This window comes from Falco cherrug, chromosome 4, assembly GCF_023634085.1.
Source record: "Falco cherrug isolate bFalChe1 chromosome 4, bFalChe1.pri, whole genome shotgun sequence".
NCBI lineage: Eukaryota > Metazoa > Chordata > Aves > Falconiformes > Falconidae > Falco > Falco cherrug.
The window spans coordinates 104,221,257-104,239,098 of record NC_073700.1 but is presented as its reverse complement, the minus strand read 5'-3'; the positions used below and the strand labels follow the sequence as shown (position 1 = coordinate 104,239,098).

At 43.0% G+C, this 17,842-nt stretch overlaps 1 protein-coding gene across 7 annotated transcripts in view; it reads left to right on the top strand.

Annotated features, from left to right (window-relative positions):
• The window catches only part of RARB (retinoic acid receptor beta), a 334,498-nt gene that overhangs the window by 300,891 nt on the left and 15,765 nt on the right, over nt 1-17,842 (top strand). For all 7 annotated transcript variants that reach the window (XM_055706733.1, XM_055706735.1, XM_055706734.1 and 4 more), the window contains one exon: nt 11,637-11,797. In XM_055706733.1, the coding sequence (XP_055562708.1) occupies nt 11,637-11,797 (161 nt within the window). The remainder of the gene's footprint in view (nt 1-11,636; nt 11,798-17,842) is intronic.

Here is a 17,842-nt window from a genome sequence, read left to right as displayed (position 1 = left end):
GTTGCTGCAGGTGTGTAAAGGGAATTCGACCCCGTAATACCATGATGCTTCTGCCGCTACATAAAGCAGGAGTACAGATGTCTGGAGAGCCTGCATTAATAGATGAAAAGCAGTATTTCTGCATGTGAATTATGGATGGAGCAGTATTTATTAAACACACAAGCAACAGCCGTTGTCTCCCAGGCACGTTTGCTTTGAAGAATTGCGTTCAAGCCTGCTGCTACCCCAGGCGTGGAGATCCGGGGCGCGAGTGGGGGCTTCGGCTGCTGTGGGTTAATCCCTGCTGGGCCTCAGCGCAGAGTCCTGCCATGCACGGGTGGAAAGGGATGTCCTGCCTGGAGAAAAACCTGGGAGGCAGAGACATTTCAAGTGCCTCAGCTTACCAGTGTAGCGAGTCAGGATGGGCAGTGAGGCGCTAAAGCTGAAAGTGAATAAACTTCTTTACCTGTGTCAGCAGCCAGCTTCAGCAAGGCTTTTACGGGAATCTGGTGACGTTGCCAGCCCGGCACTCCCAGAGCTGGCTGGCCAGCTGGCTGGCTTGGCTTGGCTTGACCTTCCCAAAATCCTGCGGATGGAAAGAAAAAGAAGTCCCCTGACCTCATTCCTTTCTTTCTCCTTAGGTTACAGTTTGTGAAGAAAGGACGATGTAATCTTAAAAGAATAAAGAAGTTCCCCACCCCAACAACAAATTTGCAGATTTTTTTATTCCAATTGCTCAGCTTTTGGGAAGAGAGAGGAAGTAAACAACATGCTAAAATGCAGTAAGATGCAATAGTATTGTTTGAGCATGTTATTTAACTGTTTGGTGAAACCTTTCTTTTAGTAATGTGGCAAAACAGTTTAATGACAGGCACTGTTAATTAAATAATCTAACACAGCTGCAGATCAAGCCCACCAGCAGGTGCAGATGCATGCCCACCAGCTGCGTTGGACTGCACAGCGATGTGAGACTTAACGGTACATTTTTTGGCTGATCTTCTGGTGCTTTTAGGTCCACCTGGCTGAGTAATACGGTTGTTTCCTTTTCTTGCACCTGGGCTGCCTCTGCTGGTGGAGCAGGTCCTTCGGTGTCAGCTCCAGCTGGCCAGCAGGGGAGCTTGGGCAGGGAGGCTGAGCATGGCTGTGGAGCTGCACACCCTGTGTGTCCCCTGCCCACCACTTCGGAGGTCAGCCCTGGTGCTTTGAGAGCTGGAAATAACCTCCTGATCCTAATATTTTTTTTATTTCTTTTTTTTTTTTTCAGTAGGAGTATCAACAAGCCTTTGCCCTTAGGAAGGAATTTGTGTTAAGTTCATAATGGCGTGTTTTCCGTGTTAGCTTCAGAGGAATAGGTAAATACTAGCTGAGCTATTTCTTTGCTTTTATTATCCCTGGCCTAGTGGGAGGCCAGGGCTGCAAGCTGCTGAGGCTGTAACGCAGGCTAATGCTGCGATTCAAGACTATGACTTCCTTTCTTAAAACGTGCCTGAAACAACTGTTCCTCTGCCTTCATGAGCTCAATTTACGGTTGCAGGAGGCAATGTGTTCTTTGTGCTTGATGAAGTACACTGCGCACGCAAGCCTCTTCAGATGTGTTGTCAGTTGGCAGCTCTCTCGCTAGATGCACCTTCACACAATTGCACAAGGCACTAGGAGGTACAAATGTGAAATTTAGCCTTGGGGGCAAAACAAAGAAATGAAACTTAGGTATGAATGCGGTGTTATCCATCTGCAGATATAGATATTAGACCTGATCTCCCACTACGCTACTGTAGTTTTACACTAATAGGACTCTGCTGCAATCAGTGGAGTAGCAACACTGCAAGACAAAAACAGCAGTGGTGATAAGTTGGGGCTGGTTTGTTTTTTTTAATTCTGGTAAATAACACAGGGTTGAATCCTGTTTGGGGAAAGCCTAACTGTATTCACCGCATGAAACCAGCCATAATAAAAGGGAGAAATGCAGGTGGCACGCAGTCTTGACGTTGCTCCTGAACTTCTGCTTTTCCTTCTGGGGAGCCATTGCCCTGGGTACTGAGCAACTGCACGTGGGCAAAGCAAAGGGGTCCTCTAGCTCACTTTCTTTTTTTCATAGCCTTCCCATTTGCTGTCCTGTAAAGTCAGTCTTATCATACGTAATCAGAATTTATCCTGTAGCTGAGACTCATTCATTACATTGAAAGAATGTGCGTATTATGGAAAGTTGTTTTGTTAAGGGAGTCTGTTAACAGCATTGTCAGGAAAGGCTGCAATTTGTCATGGTAGGTAGCTTTCCAGTTAAGTAAAAAGCAAGTCGTGTTCTTTTCTTCTGCGCAGGAAATAAAATAGCCACAGCAGGTTGAAGTGTATGAAGTGCTACAGTCAGGCCAGGCAGTGGGCAGGAATAGAGTGCAGTGTCTGCTCTTAGTTTACAGCCATGCACTTCCCTGGCCATCAGCGGTCCTGGCTAATACCCAACAAATTGAATTGATGACTTTGGATAACTGCAGTTTCTCCCAGTTGCGAGGCATCGTACTACCATGACTGTCTCCTAAGAGAAATTAATGTAATATCTGTAGATGAGTACACTGATTTACCTCTTGATGACCTTGGAGAGAAAGGTCAGGTTCAGGATATTTTTACCTGTAATTGGCTATCCATAAAGTTAGTGTACCAGGCTTCAAGATTGTAGCTCAAAAGGGCAGTTGCTTTGAGAAGGTAGCTGGAAAGGGCACTTGAACAGTTAAAATCAGATGAGACAGATTTAATGGTATCTCAGTGATTTCTGACTGAAGTTCAGTTTGAAAATTAGGGATTTTTTTTCTTTACCCAGCCTATGGTAAAAAACAAATGCACTATAGCTTAATAGAAATTTAATTTCATGCTGAGTATTTAGAAGTGTTTTTCAACTGCTGTATATGCACTTGGTCACTTAAACTATAAGGATGAGAAAGAATAATCACATTGTGGTTTTGGTCATGTGTATTTTTAGCTAATATGTTACGACACTGCAATTCCAGAAAAGCCAGCCTCCTGTTCCCCAGAGTATTTCAGTTTAACCAGCTGTATGCAGAATTTTAGCTAGACTGGCACAGTAGTTAGCAGTAAATCCAATGGGATTTGGGCAGCCAAAACAGTAGATAGTAAGTACAATACTTTTGTTTCCCTGAGAGTTTTAATTTCTTGGGGATTCGTCCGTAGGCTGGCACTTCACAGCGGGTTACCCACAGAAGCCCTCTGAGTTTGGGAAACCTCCCCAGGTGGAGCGATTGATTCCCACAGCTCCTTCCCATTCCTGCACTTGAACAGGGAAAGGGATAACTGGCAATATCCACCGGGTGATGCTGTTACTCTGCAAACCTGTTGCAGGTGGTATGGTAGGTCTTATAAATTGTGGGCTTTACATTTAGAGTAAGGAAGTGACTGATTTCATGCAGAATACTAAGAGAGCTTGGATAAGGCATGAACGAGGAGGGAAGGGCAGATGTGTAGAATAATTCAACAGCACCACAAGATGCACAGGGATGTTGTGGGACATGCCTATGGAGATGCTCTGTCTTGCAGATGGGAATTTCTGGCTACATTAAGTAACTTGAGGTGATGCCTATGTGAAATACAGATGGAAACATATCAATGAGTAAATTTTGTTTTAGTCAATGTGTATGGCTATATCCATTGCAGATATATTGGTGGGCCTTCATGGGAAATGTTAGTGATTTATTCTGCCTGCAGTTGTTAGTACTAACAACCTTCACTAGCTTTTTAAGCCTCAGCTGCTAAGCCTATGTGGATTGTCCTATTTCACACTGGCAATTAGTTGATGATATTAAAGCACTTTGAAAATGGAATCACAGGACAAATGCTATTTAAACAGTTTATCATTAAATGTATAATCACGTCTCTCCACCCACTTCGATTGCAATACGTAGGGAGATGGTAAAGGAAACCAAGGAGTTGCTTTTGTTTCAGTCCCTGGTATAGATCCTGTACCCTGTACACCTTGGCTCTGACTCAGCTGCTCCCCTTGCTGTCCTTTCTGCCTGCCCACACCCACATGCTGCAAACCACATTTTGTTCCAGTTTCGTTCCACTTGTTTGCTGTCTGTCTGTTTTTGCAACTTCTGAGGTTTTGATTTGTTCTTAGGAACTGTTTTGAGGGGGGCGGGGTGTTTTCATTTGTATTTCTGGAGTTGTGATTTTTATTCTCTCGGCAGTTACTGTGTTTGGCACATTCTGCAGAACTTGAACTAGTCCTGAAATACTACACTCAATATAAACATGGGCATTAGCGGTATTTTCATATACCTGCAAACAGGGTATGGGCTTTTGGGGTTTTCTTTCCTGCTGAAGCACTTCATAGAGCCTTCTGCAACATTCAGTCTGCCTTTAGAACTATTTTTTTTTTTATTTCAGCAGCAGTTTGGGGTCTTGGATTGGTGGTTCTAGACACCCAAAGTATGATAGCTGCTGGTTTTGCTTCCAGATGTCTTAAAATGAAAAAGAAAGTAAAAAAAAAAAAAAGATCTTTCCTCTTAAATGATACTAAAGTGAAACAATACAAATAATAATTTAAAATAATATTTTTTAAAAAGAATACCAAAGCTATACTTTTCAGCTATCTTGAAGAGGTATTTTTCTCAGCCTGTTATTCTGCATTAGCTTTCCAGTTTCGGTCCTACGTCTGAGTTCAGTTAGTATTGTTTTTCTTTAAGGGACTAGAAACTCCTTTTTTGCTCATTACATCTACTAATATTTCAGGGATGTGACAATAGCAGGTGCCAAGTTTCATGTAAAAAATAAAATTTTCAGGCTGATGGAATCCTTGAAACCACAGATCAAGTTTCAGACCAGTTAAAAAAAGCTGTAGAGCATCCATTTGTATCATTCATTCATATAATGAAACCTGTTCTTATAACTCAGTTCTTGATATATTAACCCCACAGTTATCCTCATACATAAATGGGAGATGTGTTGCTTTCCTCGGTTATAATAGGATATAACCATATAAATCCCCTGTGCATGAATGGAAAAATAGAGGCCCTTAGGCTATAGGTATCAAAGGTCTCCCCTATACTTACAATAGCCTAATAAGGTTATTTTGGAGGCATAAGTAATTACTCACGGACTCCCTATAGCTAGTGATTCATTGTTCACTGCTGAAACATTTCTAAATGAATTATGTTTTAAACAAGCAAATCCTTGCCCTTCTATTTTAGGGGTGGGGGAGAAGAAGAGAGCTGGAGAGACACAAAATTCCACCATTTTCTGTGTTAAAATACACTGCTTGCTAGTTAAAAGGTCCCTGATATTTGAACTGATTTAAATGTACTGTTGTGCTTCTTGCTGTTTTGATTCCATGAATGTGTATTTCCGAATTTCACATTTTGATGAAAATATTATTGTTGTCATTAATTTGATATTTAGAAAAGACTGTGGATACAAGAGCTCAGTGCAATGAATAAAACAGTTGGAGTTAACTGTCCCTGGGGATAGAATCAATCACTGTTGTAGAAGAGGGTGACATTTAAAAAAGAAACTCAGAAGAAAATGTCATGCTTAAAAAATTAGATTTAAACGCACTAGCTCCTGATTGATTTTTATTGCACTCAGATGGATACACTGATTGATTATCAGCCTTACAAATGTTTAGTACCTTTCTCACTTCTCTAATAATCAGAATAATCAAATTTTCAATGTCATTTAAGTTACCATATTCAAGGTTATAATAGATCATATTTCTAATAAAACATAGCAATTATATAATGAATAATACAAAGCTGTAAGGCTGAGTTCAGATTCACTTTCGTCAAAAAGAAAAAAATACCACTAGTGGCTAGAAGAGCCAGCGTACGTGAAGGCAGCTGGCAGGACGATGTCCTCCCAGCTTGTGGTGCTTTCCCCCGTTGTTGAACTGGGGGTCCTGGCGCACTGGCCAGGGCACGTTTGCCGTAGCTGAACATTATTTCTTAACAGGAAACCGGGGACGGGCTTGAATTCTGTAATACATGTGCTCGCTCTGTGCCTGGGGAAAAATGATAAGTGTGCCAGGTGCTTATGAAATTTCTTCCATGATTGTTTCTCTGTGCTCCCTTTTAATTTTGATACGAGTCTGTAGAGAGATACTATCTCACTGAAATCGAGATGTTTTCTTGTGGCAGTTGTACCCGACAGCTGACATGGTTGATTTCTCTGAATCACCAACAAAATATGCAGGTTTCAATGTGTTTTGGTTTTGTACTTGAAGCCCCTTACATGACTCTGTACTTGTTATTGGCTTTGTCCAGTAGAAGGGAGAGTTTTGTGTTTGAAACGTGCTTAGCTTCCCATCGTTCTCCATATGTCAAAGCTCAGTTTTGGCATGGGAATTTGTTTTAAGATAGTTTCCTGTTCTTTTAAAAAGACTGAGCAGTTTTGCCTAAAAGAAAACATTATTTCATCTGGAAGTCACGACCTACAAAAACCTATCTATTTATAACTACCTGGTGTTCTGTGTATTTTAATGCTGTTTGGCTTGCAATTGCATTGCTGTTAAAATGTGGACAGGAGCCTTACCGTTCGGAATTGCTGGTGCGTCAGTTTGTCAAGCGTGATTGTGTTGCTTTCAAGGTGGTGGTTTTGTTGCTTTTCTTACGTTGGAGCTGGGAAAATAGATCTCCTTGAAGTACCTCGCCTCTGTGTCTGCTTCCTCCAGCTCCCAGGCACTGAGCCACATGTGATGTGCAGCTGGGTGCTGGCTTTGTCCATGGGGTCAGAAAGCCCAGTGCAGCAGCAGCGGCACTGAAGGTGCTAAGTTTCCCTTGGTTCGAGGTTTTCCAAGGTGACTGTTGTGAAAGATGTCCTTATGGACTGCCATTTGTTACCATGAGCACAGTCTGTTGAAGAGTTATGGGGACAAGGGTGACGTGTGGTGGGGGGGGAGGGGACACATGTATCCCGATGGATCAAACTTGGTAATGGCAATAAGTAAGCAATTTGCGTATTTGACTGAAATTTTCCACAGCTGCTAACTTCTGCCAGAATTAGAAATTTTTAGCAGCTGCTGCTGGAATTGGAGAAGTCAGAGCATAAAGGAGCTGTGCGAGACTTGCGAGTTTCCACCCTAGCAAGCAGCTTGGTGCTCTTGGGAGCCCTGGGTGCAGTGGCCCCACCGCCCACGTCTGGCACCATTTGCCTGTAATGTCGAGCAGCCCAGGCTGCCTGGTGTTTGGCAAGAGGTGGATGGCTTCCCAAGGCACAGGAGAGCAAGCCTCAGCCTGAAGGGGAGAGTTGGCAGGTCTGCAGCGGTCCTGCCTCAGCTCACCTCCTATTTTTCTTCTCATCAACATTCACAAACAAAAGGAGTCTTTTTGAAAACCCATGTTGTGCCCAGTGCTGTGCAATTACTGACTTGCTCTTTGTGCTTTATGGTGCTTTTGAGATTTGTTAGCTTAACAAGTAACTTCCAAAATATTTAGGGACAAGAGAAGTGTGGTTTTACAGGAATGCAAACTAACTGGAAACACAAGTAGTTGTCCTTACAGGAACAAAACCAGCTAACTAGTACACAGAGCTCTTCAAAGGTCACGAGGATCTTCAAGAGGCAAAACTGCAGTGATAGCACTTCAAGTCATGAATTTATAGCTGATTAATCATTATAATATATGAAAGGTGCTGTCTAACTATCTTCCGGGCATCTGAAGAAGCAGAGGTTATGCAAGTAGTTGGAAAAACTGCATTGTGAGCTACAGGTTCTTCTCCCCTGGACATGTTTGTACCACCTGTGACAGAGGGGAGTACGAACACTAGCTATTCCATAATTTTACCTGATTATCTAGAAACTGCCTAAATCTCTTGGGCTGGATCCCAGACTCTTCACAGGCCAAGCAGTGACTAAGTTTGGTGGACCTGAGGGGCTTGAATTTAAGACTGGATGATTCCCAGCACTGTGACACGCTTGAAATGATCCCGCTCAAGCAGGAGAATTGCTGCGTGGTTGCTAAATGAGAGTGTTGGGGTCCTCCGAGAGAAGCTGTTTGTGTCTTTCCTATACATAGTTTCATCTACAGCAGGCCCTGCTTTTCTTGAAAAATGCATCCTTCCCTCCTGCAGCTTTTGTGCCCTGCCCATCGCTTCAAGCAGAAGAGGCACAATGTGTCTGAGGCCAAGGAAAGCAGTGGCAAACCTGGGGTGAGGAGAACAGGCAGGATGGGACACGAGATGGTGTTCGGCCCCTCTGCCGTCAGGTTAGAGGGGTGAATGTTTGAGGCTAGGGGCTGATCCTTAAACCTAAAGCAACAGAAAGTACCTTTGCCAGCTCACGAACCCTGCCGCGGCTGCCTGGAGGTTTCTGGGTGGGGAAGTGCAAGTCCTGGCATATGTGTCGAGGGGACAGGGAAACTGTCATGGGAAGATGGATCGAAGCAGACGTGCTCAGGCATGGGCGTGCGTCGCTCAGCCATCTGAGCAGCACTGAGATGTGGCTTCCTCACATATCAAGATACGCCTTTTTTCATTCTCTTTCCCAAAGCCACCACCTTACTTGTTTTCTTAGGTTTTTTTAACTTCCAGTATTTCACGCAGGGCAAGAGAGCTTCCATACTGTCCCCTGTCGGGAGCTCCTAAATAATGCAGCCACTGAGTCAGAATTTAGTGCACAAGTAATGAAATTCATAACCTGAGTTTTCTACCGCAGCATTAACTGTGACACAGATTCATCACTGGCGTATCATCATTAAAAGGCAGTGAAATTGCATCGGGGATTGATGTGATCATATGCATGTAAAGATCGAGATACAAAAAGGTGTGATTTATGTAATGTAAGCATAAGCTGTAATCCAAAACCCTTCCCACATGCGGTGTGACAGTTCCTGTTCCCAGGGCAGTGATGGCTTTTAAATTTACTGGGTAAATGTGTGTTTATATGTTTTTATTTAACTCTTTTAAACGTATTGTTGTCTTAATCTGTTTCTCTCTTTTTTTTTGTACTGAATTATAGTTGTAGTTGAATGTGCATAATAGTTCAACGTTATTGAAATTCTTTATATTTTTGGAGCCTGGGTGTTATATGTCGGCACTTTATTGTGTTATCTTACAGGGAATATAGAAACATTGCCGTGTCTTACGCAGACTTAGCAAAGACAAATGTAGGAAATGTAAAAGGTATACATAAACCAAGAAGATAAATGTTATTCAGGTTTTAGCATTATTATAAAGGCTGTCGGAATTGTAGAAAAAAGGTAACAATGAACAAAAACTGCTCCTAGTCTTCAGGATGTGTTAATTCTCCTCTTCCTACCCTTTAGTGATTTGCACCCAAAAAGAAAGAGGACAGAGCTGGGCCAGTTTGATGATGTGGATTGACCAGCAGCTGTTCCTCTAGTGGCCTTTGGGGAGGGGAAGGGACTTGAGGTACAGCTGCAGAGGGAGCTGTGCCGGGGTGGCACGGGAGTGTGGCGTGGTTCCTGCTGGGGTTACCTTCTGGTCTCTGGGAGCTCCTGGCAGCTGCTTCGAAGCCTGGCCTAACGTGTTTGTCTTCCACAAGGAGTTCAAAGCTATTGAGATAAGTAGTTGCTGAGGCCTCCTGTTTGGCAAATTTGTCAATCAGCTCGTAGAGCTATAAGTAAATGGAGCTTTATTACAAAAGCTTATTGCTCTTTGCGGTTGTGTAGGAGTTTACATAATACTCTAAGGAGCTCTTTTATCTCTCAAGTACAGCAGTGATTAGGCTTTACTTCTGAGGTGGCAGTTTGGAGCACTTCAGAGGTACGTGTGGGTCCTGGATGTTTTTTCAGTGCAAGAGACTGTACTTGCACTCTGCCCTGGGGTCCAGCGAACAAATCAGAGCATTGGCTTCAGGGGAATATTTGTAAAAGGAAGCGGAGGGGGGACCCAACCCGCCCCATCCTAAACCTGACTACGCTGGTAGCATTGAACCTTCACAAGAAGGTACCTTTTTAGTCCACCCTTCCTGGCCTCCTTTGTGTTACTCCAGACACCAGAATTGATGGTGTTTGAGATTAGGCTTTAATCCGGTGGGGAGCTCAGCATCCCAGCCCTGACCCAGCAGAGGCGTAACTGACTTCAGTGCGGGTCTGTTCACACAGTTAAAGTCAAGTTCATCCTTAAAATATCTGCTGGATAGGGGTCAGAGTTCTCTCAGCTGCAAAGTCAAACCTTTAGTGAGAAAACCAGAGCCATTCATCACATCGTGTACATGCCTAATGGCCTCGTGAAAGAGCAACGATATTCACTGCATCTGTCCCTTGTTTTCTGTTACACATATTATTTCTGTAGATGCCCCTGATTCTGCTGCTTTCCCTGCCCACAGTTTTCCCATGTCACTCTTAATTTTCTCTCAGAAAGGACGCCCATAGGAAAATGAATCCAACTGTGTGTCATTCATTCTTGAACAGATACTGTAGGTGAGACTGGCTCAACACCTCTTCTTTCTCCTGAAATATTCACCATTTGGCTGCTCTTTGTGTTCATTTGTTGTTCACAGGTGTGTAGGAAGCACCCACAGAAGATGTGGAAATGGGTCTAGGGAATCCATAGGGGAAAAGAGCTGACAAGGAGTGGCTCTGGGCATCGCCCATTCTGCTGTGCATCTAAATATCATGAGGTTTTGGACACAAGTGAACGTTAGGATGGGGTTTATTTGTCCAATAACATTTTGTCTTCAGGGTGTTTAATATTGACACGGAGTCTTTGGGGAGAGGAATTGATTTTGCTTGGCTTTGTTGTAAAGCCTTATGCATCTGGTTATGCTTAAGATGTTAGCTTTAGCTAACAACAAGCCTCTTGATAAAGTTCACAAGTACTGGCAATACTGCGGACGTAGACTTATCTCCTGGGCACGTTTTGTAAAATTAAGCTATTTTCATTAAAAGAACAAAGAGTAGCATGGTGATGGAGCAGCTGTCATATTTTATTACAAAACACAAATATGTGGGAAATCAATTACAGCACGAGTGCTGCACAATGCACATTTCCAGTAATCCCCCATGGCCAGGGGAAGGTGGACGGCTGATCTGAGTGCAGGAGCAGATGGCAAGCAACTCTAGATAGCTTTGCTGCCATTTTTACTCTTTCAAGTGTTTATGCTTCTCCTTTGATCTTCAGATCTTGAGTTTAACGTGTTTCATCTTCTTTCATTTACTCTTTTCACATTTAACTCTCCCTTTGAATAACTTCTGCTTGGTGCATTTTGTATTAGTATGAGTTTTGTTCCCTTCCGTACTGAGAGATTTAAGAGGACAGACAGTTGCTGTCTTTTTTTAGTGTTGTTCACATCCAATGAAATACCAGCTGCATCGCTGCAGAGGACTTAGCCATTCACTGTGCACAGCTGTAATGGTACAACGGAAAAATCCCACCTCACAAAGTTACTGAGACATTTAGAGTGCATGTGAAGTTGCAGTAGACTTTCTCGGAAGGTAGATACTATAAGAGTGTGATGGCACGTCGACTACAAGCATCTATGAAACTTTGGTTTCCTCATTACCCGTTAAATTGAATTCTTACAATTAAGTAATTAAGCTTGCATTAGTATTCTCTGTGTGTATAACATTTTTATCTTCACTTAAAATAATTTATGTTTAAAATAAAAGCATTTTGCAGTGTTTTGAAGTAGAGCGACAAAAGCAACATGGGGTGATGTGAATAACCACATGAGATCTGTGTCTCTGCTTTTTCTGTAGCTGTCAGAAATGATAGGAACAAAAAGAAGAAGGAACCTTCAAAGCAGGAGTCCACAGAAAACTATGAAATGACAGCAGAGTTGGATGATCTCACTGAGAAGATCCGAAAAGCTCACCAGGAAACCTTCCCGTCGCTCTGTCAGCTGGGAAAATACACTACAGTAAGTATAGTTTGTGACATTTACATTCTGGATATGCCTGCATGATGTGAGTTTTGCATTGGAGGCTTCAGATGTTTTAAATAGATGCACTCCTTGCACCTCCTTAGCCAAGGAACACAGGTATGCACGCAAATGCATGCTGGAGAAGAGAAATTGCACTTAACTATAATAATTTGTTAGTGGTGTTGTGAAAGACTGAAGGATTAATCCAGCCAAGAGACAAGCCTGGAGTCCATGAGTCAATTACATGCCATCATTCATTAGAAATTTGTTGGCTTCCAAAGACATGCTCTCTGCTTGTGCGTCAGCAAATTACAGCTTCGTAGGTGTAGAGTTCTTAAATGCTGCTGGATTACTGGTGACAGTCCCAAAGCTACCAAGGTCAAGGAAAATATGAAATGTCTAAATAAGCCAGTTTCCAAAATGCTCATTTGCAGTTTATTCCTCTTCCAGTGTACTGAAATACCACAAAGCAGCAAAAATGTCTTCTGCTTTTAGAAATGAAAAATCAGCCTCCCATCAAGAAGTTCAGCGTTGTGGGAGTTTCTCTGGAGGGTGATTTGGGAAAATAATTTTTATATATATATATATGTTGCTAAACAAAGGGAAGGTTAGCGATATGTATTGATTTCAGAGAGAAAAATCAATGTCAAATTTGCAAATGCAGTAATAAAAGGCATGCTAAAATATAACTGTTAGGTAGTGTTTAGTGTCTTGTTGGTAGAGGAATGACTGTGCTGGGCCTGCTCTTGCTGTTGGTTGTAGCAGCACTGGCTGTTTCAGAGGGATGTGCACTAGGTCCTGAAGTAGTCGAGCATGTGCTTTCGCTGCTGAGACCAGTTCAGGAGTGGCGTGGCTGGAGGAGTCTGCCTCCATGGTCCTTGTCCTCCAGCCCCAGAGATCTGGGACCAAGCCCCACAGGCCAGGTGAAATACCTCTGTCACTGGATTGCTCTCTGTTTTGAGTAAATGCTCTGCTGCTGAAACAAGTGTTTCAGAGAGTGGTCTAGGCAAATCCTTGTGTGGCATCAATATTCACTGTTTTAGCAAGCAGGTTGCTGTTTTAAGGCATACTCATCTATTTACGAAGTGCAAGGTTCAAAAGTCTGAGGTCTAGGTGTAAGTCTTTGTATTTAAGTGCAAGTGTGATGTTAGAAAAAAGCATGTTTTTCATGTTGCTGGAAGTATTTTCACAAATGTTTATTCACGTTTGATTTTGAGAGCCACATTAAATGGTTAGTACTGGGGAAGGTGCCTGTCCTCTGCCTGGTTCTCTGGTGCTAGCCCTGCTCGGGTGAGATGTAGTCAGTACAGTCAGGTAGGCATGCTGGTAAATATTGTACAGGCAGACCCCCAGGGACTAGTGCAGCATGCAAGGCTGGAAGCTTAAAAGCAGCCAGCTGGTGACATAACCAAAGGCAAAAAGCTGGAGACAGTGGAATCCATAGTGTGTTTTTTCAAGGAAATTCCTGGGTTAATGCCCTCCACCCCTCCTCTCAGTATGTGCAGTTGCATCCTCATCTTGGAGGGAATAAAATCTTCCAAACAGGCTCTCACACTCCTGCAAATGCAAGAGTGCTTCCTGAACAAGCGTGAAAAAATATGCCCAGTTCAAAGACAGTGAGTTTATGCCTTGCAGAAGAGGTGATCGGATGTCCGCAGCTGGGATGCGTAGCCAGGCTGGTATGCGTGCCAGAGTTTATTGCTTGCAGGCCACGTTGCAAACGGCCTAGCTATCCCAGAATGATCTGTTGGTACACCTCCCAGCGTCGGCGTGCTGGCACATACTTTTGTGTTACCTCTGATTTAGAGGAGTGCACTCAGGTGGTGTGATGGTACTTTGTACTGGTAATGGCCAAAGATCCTGAAGGGCTGAAAGATAAACCTGGGCACCTATACTCTTGCATTATGTATTGGATGCTTAAATATCATTAATATTTTAGCTCTTGAAATGATAGAAGTGGATGAAATTGGAGAGGGTCGTCTTGCGTATCACACCCACCGCTGACGCCTTTGTCCTTGGGTTCCTCCTGACCCCCATGGTGAGTTTATGTCCCTGTTGGAATTTCAGAGCCCTTACTCCTAAGTAATAAATGGATAAATCTAGTCTGTCTATGGGTCCTGACTAACCGTGACGTGACCACGCTGTCTGAGGCTAGATATTGGTCGTTCGTATCTCAGGCCAGATCGGACAGCTTGGGGAAAGAGATTTCTTTTTTAGATCGTCGGTCTGTTGGAAGTCCACAGCAGTTCGCTGCACGTGGCTGAAGTCCCTGCTGCTTTGTCATGGCTTGGTACTATGCAAGTTGCTACAACAAAATAGCACTGAGAGAGTTATTTCTGGCTTACTATGAATCCTTGAGAGTGATACAACTTCCTTCAACAGCTGTGTCAAAACTAATAGTGGTGGTGCTAAATACTGCCTTCTTACTGCATTCCCATAGTCTCCGTGTGAAATGTGGAGTATTTAAATCTCTCATCTAGCTGAGGTCTGGTGACCGCTCCAGCTTTTTAGGCAGGAATTCAGTGTTAAGAGCTCGTTTTTATGAACACTGTCCCTGCCCAGCTGTGGAAAGGACAGAGTACCACTAGGGCTGGAGTAAGGGTGGTCATCATCTCCAGCTGCCAGTCAGCCCAGAAGTAGGGGAGAAGCCTTTCTGCAGTGGCAGAGGATCCAGGAGGCGGGAGGTGTGTGCACTGGTCAGGGGAGCACAACTTGGACAACCACCACCAGCTGCTGCTGATGGAATGACAGGGCTCAGGCAATCTTTCCTTTTGAGACACTTGAAACAGAGACCAGAAGTCAAAAAAGAGAGCACACAACTCTTTCTAAATGCTGAGTCCAAGGGGAGCTAGAAGCCTGTGCCACTCTACTTTTCTTGAGAGTAACAAGCCAGTACAGGTAGAAGAGTGCCACCAGTCCTGCTTTTATGCATGGTTTTGCAGGCTGGCAGTCATGAAGCATGGTGCACTCACGCTGTGGAGCATACAGATTGCTTTTGGAACCTTAGAGGGTTTTATTTAATTCTTTAAGCGAGAAGTGACCGTATTGAATCGATGTGGATTCACTTGAATTTCATGAGCTTTTGCACTTGTGTACTGATAGAGATGGCAGGGGAAAGAAGCTGCTCTGCAAGTGTGGCCCCTGTATGCCTTCAGTTACGTAAGCATTCAGACTGATTTAAAACATTATTTTGTTTGTTGCTGAAAAGAGCAAAGAATTCTAAGAGAGTGGAGTAAAAAAGACCTCGCAGAGATACAGTCATAAAAAAAATCTGTTCAAACATTTGGTTTGTGTATCTGGCTCCTCTCACTCTTGAGCACTCCAGCTTGCATTTCCCAGAGGGAAAGGTTACATGGTGGTATTTTTCCTCCGTTGTGTATTTTTACCTGCTCAAAAACTATTTTGGAGAAGCGTTTTCAATGATGGGGTTTTATATCCATCTGCTCTTTAAAAAGAAAAAGTGTCCCGATCTGTAATAATTACCATACTTTGCATAGTTAATAAAAGTCTACTTAAAATAATGGGAGAATAGCACTGGTATTAAATTCCCTGGGTCGTTTGATTTAACAGTTGCATTTGGTGGGCAGTGGCAAGTATAGTTCTGCCGATGATGAGAATCAGCAAGCTGTTTAAACGTAATGGATTTCAAAAGTCCATCATAAATAGATCTGTTTTATTACTGTCATCCAGGTAAGAGAGAGTGCCTTAGTAATTTCTCTGGAGATGTCATACTTTATAGTATAATTGAGTGTAACTATACTGCTTGTCCCTCGAGACTGGTAGTATTTGTAAGTCTACAGCTCTGTTACATTCAGCCCCATGATAAAGGGGAGGATAAAACGGAAAATAATTTTGACGCTGTGGACCCTTGCTGCGGATTCTCCCAGGCAGGCTGGCTGGACGTGAAGAGGTTTTGCATCTGGGCAGCATTTTGTCCTTTGTAAGTACTGGGCTTAGAAGTTACATGCCTATTGTTCTGTGCCATCGCCGAGGGGTGTCCGTGTATCTGTCTGTCTGTATAACTCTCGATGCTGGGACTGAGCAGAGGCGTGTGCTGTGGTCCTCGGTGAACTCGCCAGAGCTGGAGTACATTGCTGCTTTTACTAAAGAGGCATAGCAAGTGTTCCTGATTAGGGCAGAGTGCCCCTGTGAGCCTTGTTTCCTTTGTAAAGTGGATTTTAAAGACGGTAGGGATTCTGCTACTGTGTATGTTTCTGCGAGTACCTCATCCCGTATCGTTAATGTGGAGATAGAGCAGCCTGCGATGTAAAAACAAAAATGATGGAAAAAATGGGATCAATTTATGTGGCAAAAATGGCTGTTTAATTGGATTTCATAGCAAGGTTGGGCTTTTCCACTGATAAAGATGCCACTGGGGTGTATTACAGTATTGTTCCACCATATGTGCGCTGGTGCATAGGCCTGAAAAACATGCAAGACTGCTCCTGGAAAAGACACCCAAAAAAATGCTTCTGTAAAATATTCAGGAAAAGTCATAGCGTCTGCATCTTTTTCACAGCATGGTTAGAGAAGATCCCCAGGCAAATTTAATCAGAGTTTCCATTTCTGACGTGCATTTTATTAACCCCGTGTTTTATTGTTCAACCTATACATTGATATTGAGTCAGTTTTGGTTTTACATATTCAGAAACGCTGCTAAATATCTAGCTATTTTCCATAACACTTAGACCACATTAATTACCAAATAAAATGTTAAAACTCTTCCATTTGTAGCGTCTCAAAGGCGATGTGTAAACCACATTAGCTCCAACGCTGAGGAATCTGGCATCCAGTGTAATAAAACACCTGGTTATTTTGTATTTTATTAACTGCCCCTTCTCTTCAGTTTGCATAATAGTGAGTTAGATTTACATTTGTTAAGACGGCCGTGCATTACTCTTAATAGAAGACATGTCAAACTTCCCGTCGTCGGTACTGCAGCATGATAAAGTAACCTCATATGATACTGATGAAGATTTTGTTCACACTTGCTGGTTTCATGCAACGTCTTTTTTTCCAGATGGATACCCTATTGTAAAATGATTTCCTGCTTTAGGCTCTGCTTTGTGTAGCTCTCCGCTATGCCATCTTTCTATGAACTGGATAAACTGCCTATTAAATTTAATTACAGCCTGAATGACTGCACATCTTGATCTTATTTTTCCTCCAATGTACTGTATTTCACCAAGGTCCTTGAGGATGAAATAAAATAAATCTGAAGGATGCATACTCCAGTAGCTGAAAAAAATGTTTCAAAGGGCATTACAATGACTGTTAACCCATTAGTTTTTTACCATTTTGAAGACAATTCTTTAGGTTTAGGATTATAAAGACATTTTCTCCTATCTTTTCTTCTGTTATTTAAAAATAACCAAAACAAACCAGAGGAAGTTCCCAGAATAAAAATTCAAATAGAAATGCTGACGTTAACGTCTTACCCCTTCAAAAGAGGGAGAGTGGGGAAGAGCACGTGTGCACCTTCGAACTGTTCAGCGTGGTTAGCATTTATTTTTTGTAATAAGGACCTATTGAATCTGCACCCTGTTGCAGTGAGGGTGAATGTCAGGCTGGCAGTGCCCTTGGGCCCATCAGGACTTTCTCCTTCACAGCTGATGGTAGTCGTGGCATCTGTGAAGGCAGTCCTGGGAGGGCTGCCAGAGCATCGCGGCCGCGTCCCCTCATTGGCCTCTTCAGGCTCTATGGCCTTCCCGTGAGCCAGAGCAAGCTGATGGCTTCAAAAGTTTCCAAGGAGGTGGACATCTGCACCATTAGTAGTGATGATGGCAGCATCACTACAGCTGTTTCCCTCTAAGAAAGTGTGATCTGTGAATGCCTTTTGATGGCTGTCTATCTGCCATGTCTGTTAGACTTTTGGGTTGAGAGTCCTCTCATTTACCTTTAATTTTAAAGTTAATTTAATGTTTTAACTTCAACCAGCTAAGACTAAGGCAGCTAATCTCATCGGCTTCCTCTGCAGCTGGGGAGAAAGCCACCATCTGAGGGGTTCTTCCCTTCCCTGCCTTAAGTACCTATCTGGAGTGG